A 14,794-nucleotide genomic window follows, 5' to 3' on the forward strand; every position below is an offset into this window, starting at 1 on the left:
TTTTGGATGAAGGTTTATTTTACTCTACGTAAAGAAAATATTGCTACTCGTAAGGTATATACTACTTTATTTTGTTCACCATAATTTTCTTGTAAAAATTACTTTACGGAGCCAAGAAATGTTCAATACGTAAGGTAAATTTTACTTAAAATCTAGGGCTTTTTACTTTAATTTCCTTACTAGTCATATGGAGTATAAAATACTAGATTCATTTTTCTCCGTGCATATTCACACAACTACTGCAAATGATTTGATAAAATTGAATTTCAGTAAAGAGACAAGTATATTTATAACTTCAATCATGTATAGTCAAATCATGTACAAGGCTTTAAGGCCTAGTACGCTGGGTCGAACCAAATTATAGGTCCCATACAAAATTATCCCAAACATTTAACCGAGCTAAAATTTATTTAAGAATTTCAGCCGAGTTATACGCAGATTCTGCCATAAAATCACACATTCCTTTCCAATTATATATTTTCTATCTGACACAACTTAGCGGAAGAAAAATAAGTCAAGAAAACCGGAAAAAATGTCAGATAGAAACCTGTGTTCACAACAACAGCCCAAATGAGATAATTTGGTAAATTAACGCAGCCACAAGGTGAGTTGAATTCGATTTTGTGAGGTTTTCGTATCACAAAAACTTTTGATTTTGTGATCTGTTCTGAAGCAGGTCACAACACATAAGTTGGATTTTTGCTAGTAAGAGGTTTGAGAGTTGTGATCCTTTTGTGAGGTTTTTGCGACTTCTGAGGTTTGCCAGAATATGGCTGTACGTCGGTTCAATTTATATTTTTTTTTTCTTTACGATTTGACATTCGTAATTAAATAATTTGCGAAATGATCTCATTTCGGCTCTAGTGAAAACAGGCTATAAAATTTAGTTCTGTGATCAATTCACAATGGTTTCGATACTCGAACTTGAATTTTGTTCTCATGAAAACAGACCCTTAATATTCGAAAACAGAATTCGAATTCGAATCATGGCCGACACACAAACGTCAGCTGTCAAAAACTACAAAATAAACAAAATTTAAAAATAAACAATCTTATAAATTGTTTAAACAAATCTATTGATCTTATAACTAATAATACATTTCCATAGAAAAAAAACATGAGTTTCGTAGTTGGAAATATACAAATAAATGATAAAATCACTATGTGTTATGTAGTTGTTCCAGCAAATTGGTTAGCTGGTACTGTAGTTTATTGGCCTCAACATCTTCCCACAACCGAACTTGACAAACTTAGAAAAGATCCTTCATCTTTGCCTAATAAAGATATTTGGCAACAAAAGAACTTTACTTTCATGACAATGGCAAAAAGCTACGAATTAGCAGAAACCATGAGCACTAATCTCCAATCAAAACACATTAACCAATTCCCGCCAATTATCATTAACATGAAAAATGAAGAAAAAGATTTGAATTCTTATCAAGAAGAAGAATCTGAAACGTTGATTGATTCTAAAGAAAATCAACAACAATTTAAAATTGATTATTCTTTCGATTATGATGATCTTGATCAAAAAAATATAACAGAAACTTGCAATCACAATATCCAACTTAATGAAATGGATGGCAAAATATCAAATTGTCTTTTTCAAAATACCGAAACTCATTTTAAACTTGATAATTTTGCAAAAACATTAGATTTGGTTTTTCATAAAATCGGATTGGAAGCTAATCTTCCGTTTGATAAATTTAAAGATATTGATGACTTTGCAGATCGATTTTCGTCGAAGGCGAAAATCGATCAAGTCGATGAAAAAATTGAAAAATGTCTTTTGGCAAATGAACTTACTCATATGAAGATTGATAGTTTACAGAAATCTTTGGATGATATTTTGAAAAATGTCGAGAGTAATGTTATAGACTTGGCCGAAGACCCTCTATCCGATAGTGCAGAAACAGAATCATATAAATTTCCAATCTCTACAGTTACAGAACTCAATCGTCTTGATAAAGAACTGGAACATAATAAAATCTTAATGTCGAAATTGGTAAGTTTAGTTGTAGAATATCAGAAGAATAAATGTCAATATTAAAAAAATAAAATGCACGACTGGGTCGCACGAACTTGCTCTTAGAGTTAAAGTTGCTTAAATTTGTAAGACTTTTTAAATAGAAATTTGGAAAATATAGGTACCTACTATATAGGTACAAACAAAACTAAATAAAAAAAAAATTCGTTTTAGAGCCAATTTTTCAATCTTCTAATAAACAGTCAGTTAACTGTTCGACGAATAAAGTTGTTAGGCTCATAAACCATCAGATAAAAACATTGAATTTTTCAATCAATATTAATTTATTCTACAGAATAACAAAAAAAAATTGTCAAATTCAAAAATATTTAAAATTAAATGTCATTTTTATTCATGATTGTTTTTGTTTTCTTGTTTTCCACTGTATTTTTTTGAAAATTGTTTCAAAACAGCTTTGACAACTGACACAATATTTTTGTTGAGATTATTTCTTAGAATAATTTTTATTCGTCTCTGAAAGAAGCAGATAGTTTTATTCTTAGGAATAAGCTATACCTGCCTGTTGAAAAATTGATTTTTTCTTTATCCTTAGGAATAAGTACTAACTGACTGTTTAACTGACTATTGAAAAATTGGCCCTTAAAAAAAAAATAAAATAAAATCTGAAATCAAATTGCCCTCCAAAACAAGTATGCAGTTTTGATTGATATATTAACAGCTTAACTGTCCAATGAGTCCCATATGACTCAAAATATATGTTTTGTCACAAGCCTCCAGAGGCCCATGTATCATATATGACTCATATACATATTTTTACTAAAAACAACTTCACTGTCCCCATAAAATCTGATTAAAAAACCTCTCTACGTTCAATATTATTTTGTTTATTTGAAGGATTCATCACTCCACGTCCCATGAGTCCTATTTGACTCATAGAAAATTTTCTGTTTCGTGTTTCTAGAGTCCATGAGTCATATATGATTCACAAAGACGTGTTTCTAAAAACGTGTTTGCTATATGAAAATATGGCTATAGAGCATAATTTATTCATGAATGTGTAGGAAAAGAAGAAATACTTTCCCAAACTGCAAATAAAATTGGAAAAATGTTTGAGCAAAAAAAGTTATTTCATTAAAAAATCTTTGATTTTTTTTAAGATTTTTTTTTTTTTATTTTGGGAGAAGTTATATGTAAACATATCGATACCTTGCCGTAAGAATGTATTAAGCGACATTTCTAAAATTGTTCAGGAAACGCAAAAAACAAAATTATTCTGTGAGGAAATGTATGGGTTGCACAGTTTTATGTTCGCTCTAGTTTCATTTGTATACATGATAAAACAACCAAAATGAAACCAAAACGTGGCGCTTATCTCATAGTATATTTCCACATCAAAGAGTCATTTTCGAAAAAAATGTCGCTTAATACATTCTTACGGGAAGGTATCGATATGGAAGAATATTTTTTTAACTACGATCCACAATTATTGTATGGGTAGGTAGGCTTGATAATGTGTTTTGTCTTGTACGGCTTTCCACACGCCAGCCTTTTTGAAAAATACGCTTTGATCAATACCTCGAAAACGACCCATCTTACAGAAAATTTGCAAGGACGTTTTTGACATTAAATTATATTATCTTTCTTTTTTAAATTCAAAATTTTCCTATAGAATACTTTTTTAATTAGAGACCCAAACAACTAATGCGTGCTTTTAATTTTTATTTTTTACTCCCCAGGGCTGTTGTAAGGGGTAAGAAGTAAGGGAAACATACACAATTTCCAAACAATTTTTTTTTCTTTTTTGTTTATTACTTTTTATCTCAATGTGTACATTTTTGCACTTTTTTAAGAGAATCCGTATAAAAATAATAATCATAAGTAAATGAGACCAAAAAAATATAAGCAGCATCTATAAGAACCTCAAAAATTGAGCAACATAAACCAAAAAGATGTGTTTTTTCGTATGTAAGTGCAATCTAGTTCATCTTCTCTGCGCTCTACATCCGAAACTTTTGATTTTAGAGAGAAAATTATATTGTATATAGTTTTACGACGAACCATGCCCTCTGATGAACTCCGAGAAATAGGTCGCGAGATATTTGTGAAAAACTGATTTCCGTGACCATTTGACCCTTATAAGTTATAACTTTTTTAGCCTATACGGTATCAATGTCAGTTTTTCACATTTTCATTACAAAAATAAGCATTACTATTTACAAATAATGCAATAAGAATTGGTTTCTTAACTGAGTAATTGGTAAATATTGTTAAAAAAAGGGTTTAGTTTTATGCTCCTATATGATTCATTGGACTTGTGGCGATGAAAGTCAAATATCATACGTCCATGAATCATATAGGAGCATAAAACTAAACCCTTTTTTAAACAATATTTACCAATTACTCAGGTAAGAAACCAATTCTAATTGCATTATTTGTAAATAGTAATTCAATATAAGTTCAAGTGACCTCAACTCCAAAAATTTTATAAAGCGTTTCGCCCAGGTACGACAGTGGGCTCATCAGTTAGATCTGTCGTACCCTTACTATAGTGTCGGTAAACATCGACCAAAATAAGGCGTCTTAGTAAGGGTACGACAGATCTAACTGATGAGCCCACTGTCGTACCTGGGCGAAACGCTTTATAAAATTTTTGGAGTTGAGGTCACTTGAACTTATATTGAATTATATTCAATCACTCCACTTAAAATAAAAATAATTTTAATAATTTTTTATTATTTTTGTTATTTTTCTTCGTTATTGTAAATAGTAATGCTTATTCTTGAAAAAAAGTACTGGACGCAGAGATGATTTTGAAGGAGTTTGTATGGGGACAGTAAATTCTTTTTTATGAAAATATTTGTATGTATCATATATGACTCATTGGACTCTGGCGGCAAGGGAAAAAATAAATTATATGAATCCAATGTGCTTCATGGGACTTATAGAGTTGTTGATGAGAATAATGATGGACGTATAAGGTTTTATAATGAGTTTCTATGGGGACAGTTAAGTTGTTAAGATGCATTTTTAGAAAAAAAATTTTCAAAATCGTTAGAGCCGGTTTTTAAAAAAAAACTAATTTTTTATAAATAGTTTTTTGGAAAAAAAGTTTTAAAATAAAATTGGTACGCCATTTTGTAGAAATAACTAATCAACATCTAAAAATAAAATTTCAAAAAAATTCAATGTCCCGTTTTCGAAAATTTGACTTTTCAAAACAAAATTTTCAAAATTTTTTTAAAAATCCAAAAATTATTTTTTTCGAAATTTTATTTTTGGCTTATATTAAAATTGTATAAATGCTTCTTCACAAAAAGTTTCGTTGAAATCGAATTAGCAGTTTCAGAGATAATCGGATTTGAAAAAAAAAACGGTTCTATGGCAGGTACCGTTAATAATGATTTTCAAAACAAATTTTTTCATAAGAAAATAGACCTTGTTTTAAAACTTACATTTAAATTTATTAAACAAAATCGTTAGAGCTGTTTTTGAGCATTTTAACTTTACTAAAATCGGTATATTTATGACAAGTACCGTTATTTTAGGTCCAAAAAATTAATTCCAAAAACCCTCTGGAGAGTCTCCAAAAAATACTACATACCAAATTTGAATCGGTCCATCCGTTTAGGCTGTAACTCCTTATACAGACAGACTGACAGACAGACAGACGGACTTCCGGGACCCACTTTTTTGGCATTCTCTACCATCGTAATGTCATGGAAAAATGTTATCTCAACTTTTTTTTTTGTACGAATGCATAACTTGATATATAGTACCTATATCGCAAGTAAAAATTTATTCGTAGGAATAAAATTAAAATGGGGCTTAACTGGCTTTTGAAAAATCGGTTCTAAAAAATAACAAAATTACTTTGTTCAAAATGTATCAAAATTTATGTAAAATTGAAGCATTCTACATAAATAAAACAAACATCAAGTTAACAAATAATAGTTAAACATTTTATTTCTTATAAAGATTCTTAATTGTGTCTGAACCTAATAGAATTCTCCTAAATAATCAAATGTCTCTTCTGATCTTACGATATTGATTTATCGCATTCTCAAGTACCATTGACTTTTACTTATAGAAATTTCAAATCTGCCAATATTGAATCCCTTTACACTGATGCTAGTAGTCTGCCCTATAGTACACGTAGATAATAAACTTGATTTTATATATAACTTATTAAAAAATTTATTTGAAAAACAAATTCCATTAAAGACAGTCCGAATTCAAAATAAAAAGTGTCCATGGTACATAGGTGGAGAAAATCACCAAATTCTGTAACTTGGCAAAAATACTACATGTATCGCAACCAAGCAACTTACATCACTGATCAAATCTCTAAGTGTGAGCCTAATCCTAATAACCTAAACAATCATTTTACCCTTACAACTCAATTGCCTACTTCCTTTATTCCTAATTCTGACCTTCTTTATGACCATTTGGATTATTTTAGTTTCAAGGTCGTTTGCGAGGAAAAAATCTTCAACATTTTCAAAACCTTAAAGTCTGAAACTATTAGTGATGATGGAATTCCTTTCCGGTTTATAAAAATTATTTTACCTTATGTAATAAATCCTTTCACCCATTTATATAACCACTGCATCACGTCGTCAACTTTTCCAACTACTTAGAAAACTGCCAGAATAACCCCTGTTCCAAAAAAAATTAAATGAAAAAATAACAAAATGGCGGCTCTGGAGCCTTTCAAAGTTGACGCCTCTATAGTAGGAGAGCCAGTGGCACATTTGACTAAGGTAGCTCTTTTAAGGCTAAAAATTCTTACAGTGGTTATTTTTAGCACGCTAAGTAAAAAAATCTTGGCAGGCCACAGCGGTGCACATCATATATATATATGACCTTGAAAGTGTAAAAAAAATTAAAAAAAAAAAGTTGCTCTTTTAAGGCTGAAATTTTTATAGAATTTAGTTTACCCATCGAGAAGATCAAAAAAAAATTGCCAGACTTTTTTGAGGTGCACAAGTGCCTGCCAGACTAACTTAAAGGTGCGCATTTTACATGCATTATACGAAACTTTATTCTGTAAAGTCGAAATTTATATATGTGTTTGTCTAAGCGATTTTAACAGGAACTGTGCAATTACATCCGGTTCTGGCCAATATAAGTCCTAGTTAGGTGAGTGGAAAGATGCAACTTTCTAAAAAATGACTTAAAATCAAAAAAAAAATATTTAAAAACAACGGCAACACTTACAGTTATGAGCGATACTTTTTTTAAAAGCTTAAGTTGTACACTTAATTTTAAATTTGAAATCAAAGTATTTAAATCAATCGTTTTTTAAATAACCAATTTTAAAGTTGAATTTAGGGAAAAAAAACTTAAAAAAAAAACCTTGAATAATAATATTGTCAAGACTGTGAATTAAGACTGAAATTGAGTGATACAGAACATTGCTCTAATAAATTTCCTATCAAAAACTGAAAACTATATGTCTCTACGACTTCTAGTTTTTGAGAAAATTGGAAAATATATAAATTTCGACTTTACAGAATAAAATTTCGTATAATGCATGTAAAATGCGCACCTTTAAGTTAGTCTGGCAGGCACTTGTGCACCTCAAAAAAGTCTGGCAATTTTTTTTTTGATCTTCTCGATGGGTAAACTAAATTCTATAAAAATTTCAGCCTTAAAAGAGCAACTTTTTTTTTTAATTTTTTTTACACTTTCAAGGTCATATATATATATGATGTGCACCGCTGTGGCCTGCCAGACCAAGATTTTTTTACTTAGCGTGCTAAAAATAACCACTGTAAGAATTTTTAGCCTTAAAAGAGCTACCTTAGTCAAATGTGCCACTAGCTCTTGGACTACTAGTTTACGCCGTGCAATGCACAGGTCCAGGAAATCATCTTAAATCATTTTTTTTCCGTTAGATGATATTAGTACGCATTGCATGAACCTAAATTTATTTTTTTTTAAATGAAAAATAAAAATTAGAAATCAAAAAAACGAAAAAAACCATGTTTTTTTACAAAGAAGTAGTTAAAAAAAATATTTACTGTACAAATTTTATTCAACTTTTAGGTTTGTGTTGTGGCCAATAAGTTAAGGAGTAATTTGCTTGAAAATTCAAGTCGATAGCTTCATTAGTTTTTGAGTTACATTGCACGGCGCGGAAAAAAACTAGTTTCGAAAAAAATGCGTTTAAAGTTTTCGTTTTCGTACTATGGTAGGTTCGGAGCGCATTGGTTTCGGGACTATCTAGGCACTTTTGAGACTTCATTTAAGGCTAAGACCACTGAAAATAGTTTCTTCGGTTGATAAATAAATTTACTACGCAAAAACAAATGATCCTTCACAGATTTTAGCATTTACAATTAATCTTACCTTAAATTGTGTAATTATTTCTTACCTTATTTACAGGTTAACAAATTTACTAAAATTGCTGGAGACTCTGGAAATAAATTGGCTAAACTGGTTGGTGTCAAAATTGTTGAAAGAATAATATCTCCCAAGTTATTAACAAAATTCACATGGACCGGTCGCCATCAGGTCTCTAAAGATGTAAAGCTTCCTTTCATGGTTTATTCGTCGATCTTCAATCTTTGCCTGCAAGTTATATCAAAAGCTGATCATAGTTTTGGCAGAAAAGAATGTGAACACTTTTTGAAACAAAATATACTCAAACATAGCATTTTAAGATTTTCTCGTAAATTCAATAAGAAAACAAATCGAAGAAAAGGAAATTGGTGCTCTGAATCGAGGACGATTATAAATCCATCAGAGCTAAAATTCGAATCTAAAAAAACAAATTTACAAAAGTCAGATACTGAAGAAGTCGAAGAAATGATTAAATTAAAAGAGTATCATGGGATAACTAATAATCCAGACATCGGGGAAGAGAGTTTGCCAACAGAGAATTCATTCATGAAAAAATGCGACCACGAAGACAAACTTGATAATATGGACATAAAAATCTCACATTGCATTAAGTCAAATACAAAAGTTCATCAAAAGATCGATGATATGCAGAAAACGTTGAATCTTATTCTGAGTAAAATCATAAAAAATCAAAGTGTCGAACCGGATTCTGTCCATGTCCCTTCTTCTCAGATGACGGACATTACTAATTGTGTTCCAATTTTGACTCCAGTTCCTGAAATAGTTGATGAAGAACTTGATTCATTGCATTTTCCGTTAACAACAGTTCAAGATCTGAAGGATTTGAATAAAAAACTCGCCACAAGTGAGAACTTTGAAAAGAAAATGGTACAACCTTTCACTGCCAATTGTTTCATAAAATTTAATAGATACTAATTTCTTCTTTTTTGATAGATAAACAAGTTTATCGGAATAGCTGGAAACTCCAAAACGATGTCAGTGCAAAGATTTGGACTTGCAGTCGTGGAAAACGTTATCCCAACACAATTACTAATGAAATATTCGTGGACTGGACGTTCTCGAGGGAATAATTCTAAATTGTCTTTTATGAAATACAAAGCTTTAATAAGTTTCTTTCAAAAAATCATTTCCAAGGCTGATGATCGTTTTACTCGAAAAGAATGTGAAGATTTTCTTAGACACAGCGTTTTTAAGTATGTCAATTTAAGAGTTGCCAGAAAACGGTGAGTTTTCATAGATTTGATTATAGTAAACATAAATTATGACTTAAAATATTTTTTAGGCGAAAGGACAAAGATTCATCAGTTAGTGAATGTTCTTTGGAGAAAGATGCTGACGAAGATATAATATATAATGTCTCTGATAAGGAAGATAATATGAATGTTAAGAAGTAATAAGTTACGTTAAACATACTACATTTTATAATAATTTTAACAAAATAAGACTTTATAAACATTTAAATTTCATTGGTTTTCTTTTTTATGTTTTAAAATCTGATCTGTCATTGCTTTTCTTTTTTATATTTTAAAATCTGATCCCTCAGAAAAACAAATGTAATACAGTTCTTTGAATATTTGCAAGGCAAGTTAATTTGAATACTGAATTTTTGTTTAATGTATTACAAAGTTTCCGTTCATTTTCACCTAACCACACAATTACACTTAACTTTTAATTCGGTGGATATGGATATGGTGCTAAAATCTATGGGCTCAGTTATTAGAAAGCTCGCACGAACTCGCTTAAGTTTTTAATCGTTTGGAATCGTTAGCTCGCAGGTTAAAAATCAAACTGAAACCGTAGCCATAAGGTAGTACAAAAAACAAAGGTAATATAAAGATAAACAAGGTTATAAAAAAGTTGAATACTTTTTCGCAGTAAATTAATTGGAACCACTCAAATATGATTATGACTCGTATGTTAAAAATTATATGATACCAAGTGGAATTTTAAAAGCAATAACATCAAATATGGCGCCCAACGCAGGAACCGAAAAATATTTTGGATCGATAATAACAAAAATTATTTTTAATATGGATTGTTTTTACCAATTGAGGTGGCAGGGGCGATTATAATTATAGGAGAATGGCCAATTTTGTATTGGATGCATCAGATCGATGTTATATAAAGTAACCTATCTAAATCTTGATGCGTGAAGTAATTTTAGGTGTGGACATCGATTTATATTTCAGAGAAAGTTCAAAGGTGGTGGTTTGTATAAAAGGTGTATGAAACGACATTTCGTGCAATAACTTGATAACAACTACCTTTATAAAAAAAAAGTATCAATGCATATTTGCAGACGACACAGTTACGTTACTTTTTTTCAATTTGTATGTGTTTTTGTTTTTCTTAAAATTGTTCTAGAAAATTTACTTAAAAAAAATTGAAACGGCAGCACCTACAATGTTAAAATATAAATTTTTTTTAGAAAGCCAGAAGTATATATTCTTAATCAAGGGGCACGGTAGTACCATATTTAGGTAAGTTCGCTTTGGCACTACACCCTTATTAATAGATTACAGGAAACAACTCACACCATTCTCGAACCCCTCTAACTTCTATACCAAATATGCCAGAAATTTCAAACTCGCTCCATTTGTTGAACTGAAACAAACTCCTCATAAAATTTCAGCTACTTAGATATAGAGCTTCAAAAGTCGCAAAAACCGTAAATGACTGACTCACTCACTAACCAAAATTATGGAGAACTTCACGTTATCGTAAAAAATTGTAATTCGGCACAGCGATGGGTCTTGTGGTTCATACAAAGGAGAATATCGAAAATTTGAGATTATAAATTAAGGGGCACTTCTTACTATCCTAGAATCTTGAAACTTGGTAGAGCCAGGTAGTTTATACAAAGGAACAAAATTTAAAATTTGAGAATTTTAGTCAGGGGGCGCGGCAATCGCCCATTTTCTCTGAATTTTCATCAAATATTATAGAGCACTCCTGATAGAATCTGAAATAGCTTTGCTAAAATCTTATGCAAAAGAAATATTTTAAAAATTTACATTCTTTTATCAGAGGGCGTGGTCCCCACTCTTAGCAATACCTTGCAAAAAGTAGTGAAATCACAACAAAAACATAACTGTTAAGGAAATATGTTAAAATTATGCTGGCACAAGAAGTACTGAGAAGTAAAAGTGTACCAAATTCTAAAGTTTGGTTTTAAATTTGTATTGGTTAAATTTTGTTTGTAATTTTGATTGCAATTTTTCAAATAACTTGAAGAATTGATAATTACTTTTTGTTCCAGTATAATTTTAACATAAGAGAACTTGGCTCTTTTTTTAACATTTTTTTTGTTGTGATCGACTTAGCCCATCATTTCATATGAAATCTTATAGAAGAAAATATTTGAAATCAAAGAGATGCCGGTTGATGTTATGAGATGAATAAAATACTCCCTGCAACAAAACATAACATTTTGTTGTATTGATAACAATAAAAAACAAAGTATTTAAAAACAAAGTATAAAATCTGAACTTTTAACACAGGCACTAGATTTGTATACTTTTATACCAATGGTATAATACTTTTATTTATTGGTATAAAAGTATAAAAATCTAGTGCCTGTGTTGAAAGTTGAGATTTTATACTTTGTTTTTAAATACTTTGTTTATTTATTGTTATCGAATTGTTCTGTTTTTTACATACAATGGTCGGAAAAAGTATTTTGACAAAATGAACATTTTTCTAACTGATGAGAATAATCTGTAACGGTTAAACATAAAATAAGGAAGTTGACGGTTATTTATTAAGTATATTATGGTGAATCTCATGATGGTCAATGTCAATCATATAGTTGGTATTATTCTTCGAGCCTGCATTTTTTGTATAAAAAGTACTAATTTTTGAAGGAAAAAAGTATTTTGTCAAACGTTCTTTTTCAATGTTGGTATGGTAAGGTAATGCATTTTACGAGTTTCAAGCACGTATCAAACTGAAGGACTTATTAAGGCTCCGATTTTCAAAAAATTGGGCAAAACGGCGGAACTTATCATTGAAATTAGTGCATCTTCTGTTGCAAGTCATAATTTCGGTATGTCTGTTAAAAAATCTGTGGAGAACTGAATTTATCGTGGGAAACTAAAAATTACCAAATATGAAGACACAAAAATATAATTATACAATTATACTATTCAAAATTTACCATAAATGGACAAAAAATGAAAAAAATGCACTAAAAAAAAATAGACGCATTTTGAAAAATTCACTATAAATCAGTACTTACCTCATAAAACAAAAATCGAAAAAAACTGAATTCTCAAAGGAACATATTGGTATGCTTCTTTCATTCAAAAACAAAGTATCCCTTTGAGAATTCAATTTTTTTTTCAATTTCTGTTTTATGAGATAAATGCTGTATTATCTTCCCATAAACATGGCAAAATTTTCTTCTTCGAGCTCAATGCAAATGGTACTTTTGCTAACAAAGTTTTTGATGAAAGAATGGCATTTCCAAATTCAGAATTTTTGGAGTCAATCCCCGATTTATAGTGAGTTCTTCAAAATTCGTCTATTTTTTTTAGTGCATTTTTTTCATTTTTTGTCCATTCATGGTAAATTCTGAATAGTATAATTGTATAATTATATTTTTGTGTCTTCATATTTGGTAATTTTTAGTTTCCCACGATAAATTCAGTTCTCCACAGATTTTTTAACAGACATACCGAAATTATGACTTGCAACAGAAGATGCACTAATTTCAATGATAAGTTCCGCCGTTTTGCCCAATTTTTTGAAAATCGGAGCCTTAATAAGTCCTTCAGTTTGATACGTGCTTGAAACTCGTAAAATGCATTACCTTACCATACCAACATTGAAAAAGAACGTTTGACAAAATACTTTTTTCCTTCAAAAATTAGTACTTTTTATACAAAAAATGCAGGCCTGAAGAATAATACCAACTATATGATTGACATTGGCCATCATGAGATTCACCATAATATACTTAATAAATAACCGTCAACTTCCTTATTTTATTATTAACCGTTACAGATTATTCTCATCAGTTAGAAAAATGTTCATTTTGTCAAAATACTTTTTCCGACTGTTGTATATGTATGTTTGATTTATTTAAAATTAATTGTATTATTATTCAGAATCTCAAAATATCAGCATCGAAAGCTGATTGTAGTTTTCATAGAAAATACTCAAACATAGAATTTCAAGAATCGAGGACGGTAATAGTAACAGATTCATCCGTGCTCCAATTCGAATAAAAAAATATAAAAATTTACAAATTTCAGATACTGAAGAAGTCGAAGAAATGATTGAGTTGAATGGGCAACATGAGATAAATAATAATGCAGACTTGGGAGCAACTTTATCAACAACGAACTCATTCACTAAAAAATGCGACCACGGATTGCATTTAGTCAAATACAAAAGTTCATCTAAAAGTCTATCAAATAATTATTACAGAAAACGTTGAATCTTATTCTGAGTAAAATCATGAAAAATCCGAAATTCGAACCTGATTCTGTCCATGACCCTTCTTCTCAGAGGACAGACATTACAAATTGTATTCCAATTTCTACTCCAGTTCTTCAAATAGTTGATGACGAGCTTGATTCATTGCATTTACCTATAACAAAAGTCTAAGATCTGAAGGATATACCTAAATATTCAAATCCTTCAAATCTTGAACTGTTGTTAACGGAAAATGCAATGAATCAGGTTCATCATCAACTTTTTGAGGAACTGGAGTCGAAATAGGAGCACAATTTGTAATTTCTGTCATCTCAGAAGAATTAACATGGACAGAATTAGGTTCGAAACTTGGACTTTTTATGATTTTCCTCAGAATAAGATTCAACTTTTTCTGTATGTGATCGATCTTTAGATGAACTTTTGAATTTTACTCAATGCAATGTGAGATGTTCAATTCTATATTTAAAAAGAAAATGGTATAAACTTTGTCAATTATTTCATACAATATGGATATTGATTTCATTTCCGATAGGTAAACAATAAGTTTACCGGAAAAGCTGGAGACTCCAAAACGATGTCAGTTTAAAAATTTGGACTTAAAGACGAAGAAAAACGTTATCTCGAGGAAATAAATCTAAATTCTAAAGCGATAAAAATGTTGTTCCAATGTTTCCAAGGAAAATCGAAATAATAAGTTACGTTACACACACTACATTTGAATAAAATAAGATTTTATCAACATAATACATTTGATTGTTTTTCTTTTTTTTTTAAAAATCTGATCTTAAGTTATAGGGAAAAGAAATGAAATAAATTTATTTCGAATATTTGCAAGGCGGATAGTGAATTTTGGTTTAATATCTTAAAAAGTTTCCGTAAACTATTAACGCACCATACATTTTCACTCACCTCTATGAGCTCATAAGAAAGGTCGCTGGAAATGGCTTAGGCTCAATTTAGCTTGATATCGTTATCTCGCGCAATTAAAATCGAGCAGAAACC

General features: G+C 30.1%; 1 protein-coding gene across 1 annotated transcript; it reads left to right on the forward strand.

The window, feature by feature from the left end:
- Positions 1-1,017: 1,017 nt before the first annotated feature.
- LOC129906429 (uncharacterized) lies at positions 1,018-9,790 on the forward strand. Its single transcript, XM_055982201.1, has 4 exons — positions 1,018-2,005; positions 8,375-9,220; positions 9,287-9,576; positions 9,636-9,790. Exons 1-4 carry the CDS (start codon positions 1,118-1,120, stop codon positions 9,745-9,747), a joined length of 2,136 nt encoding a protein of 711 aa, XP_055838176.1. The 5' UTR covers positions 1,018-1,117; the 3' UTR covers positions 9,748-9,790.
- The last annotated feature ends 5,004 nt before the right edge of the window (positions 9,791-14,794 follow it).

The sequence above is a fragment of the Episyrphus balteatus genome, chromosome 1 (genome assembly GCF_945859705.1).
Source record: "Episyrphus balteatus chromosome 1, idEpiBalt1.1, whole genome shotgun sequence".
Classification (NCBI taxonomy): domain Eukaryota; kingdom Metazoa; phylum Arthropoda; class Insecta; order Diptera; family Syrphidae; genus Episyrphus; species Episyrphus balteatus.

Coding starts and splice junctions, on each gene's coding strand:
- LOC129906429 (XM_055982201.1), top strand. CDS start 1,118: ATGAGTTTCGTAGTTGGAAATATACAAATAAATGATAAAATCACTATG. Junction 2,006..8,374: donor AAATCTTAATGTCGAAATTG/GTAAGTTTAGTT, acceptor CCTTATTTACAG/GTTAACAAATTTACTAAAAT. Junction 9,221..9,286: donor AGAACTTTGAAAAGAAAATG/GTACAACCTTTC, acceptor CTTTTTTGATAG/ATAAACAAGTTTATCGGAAT.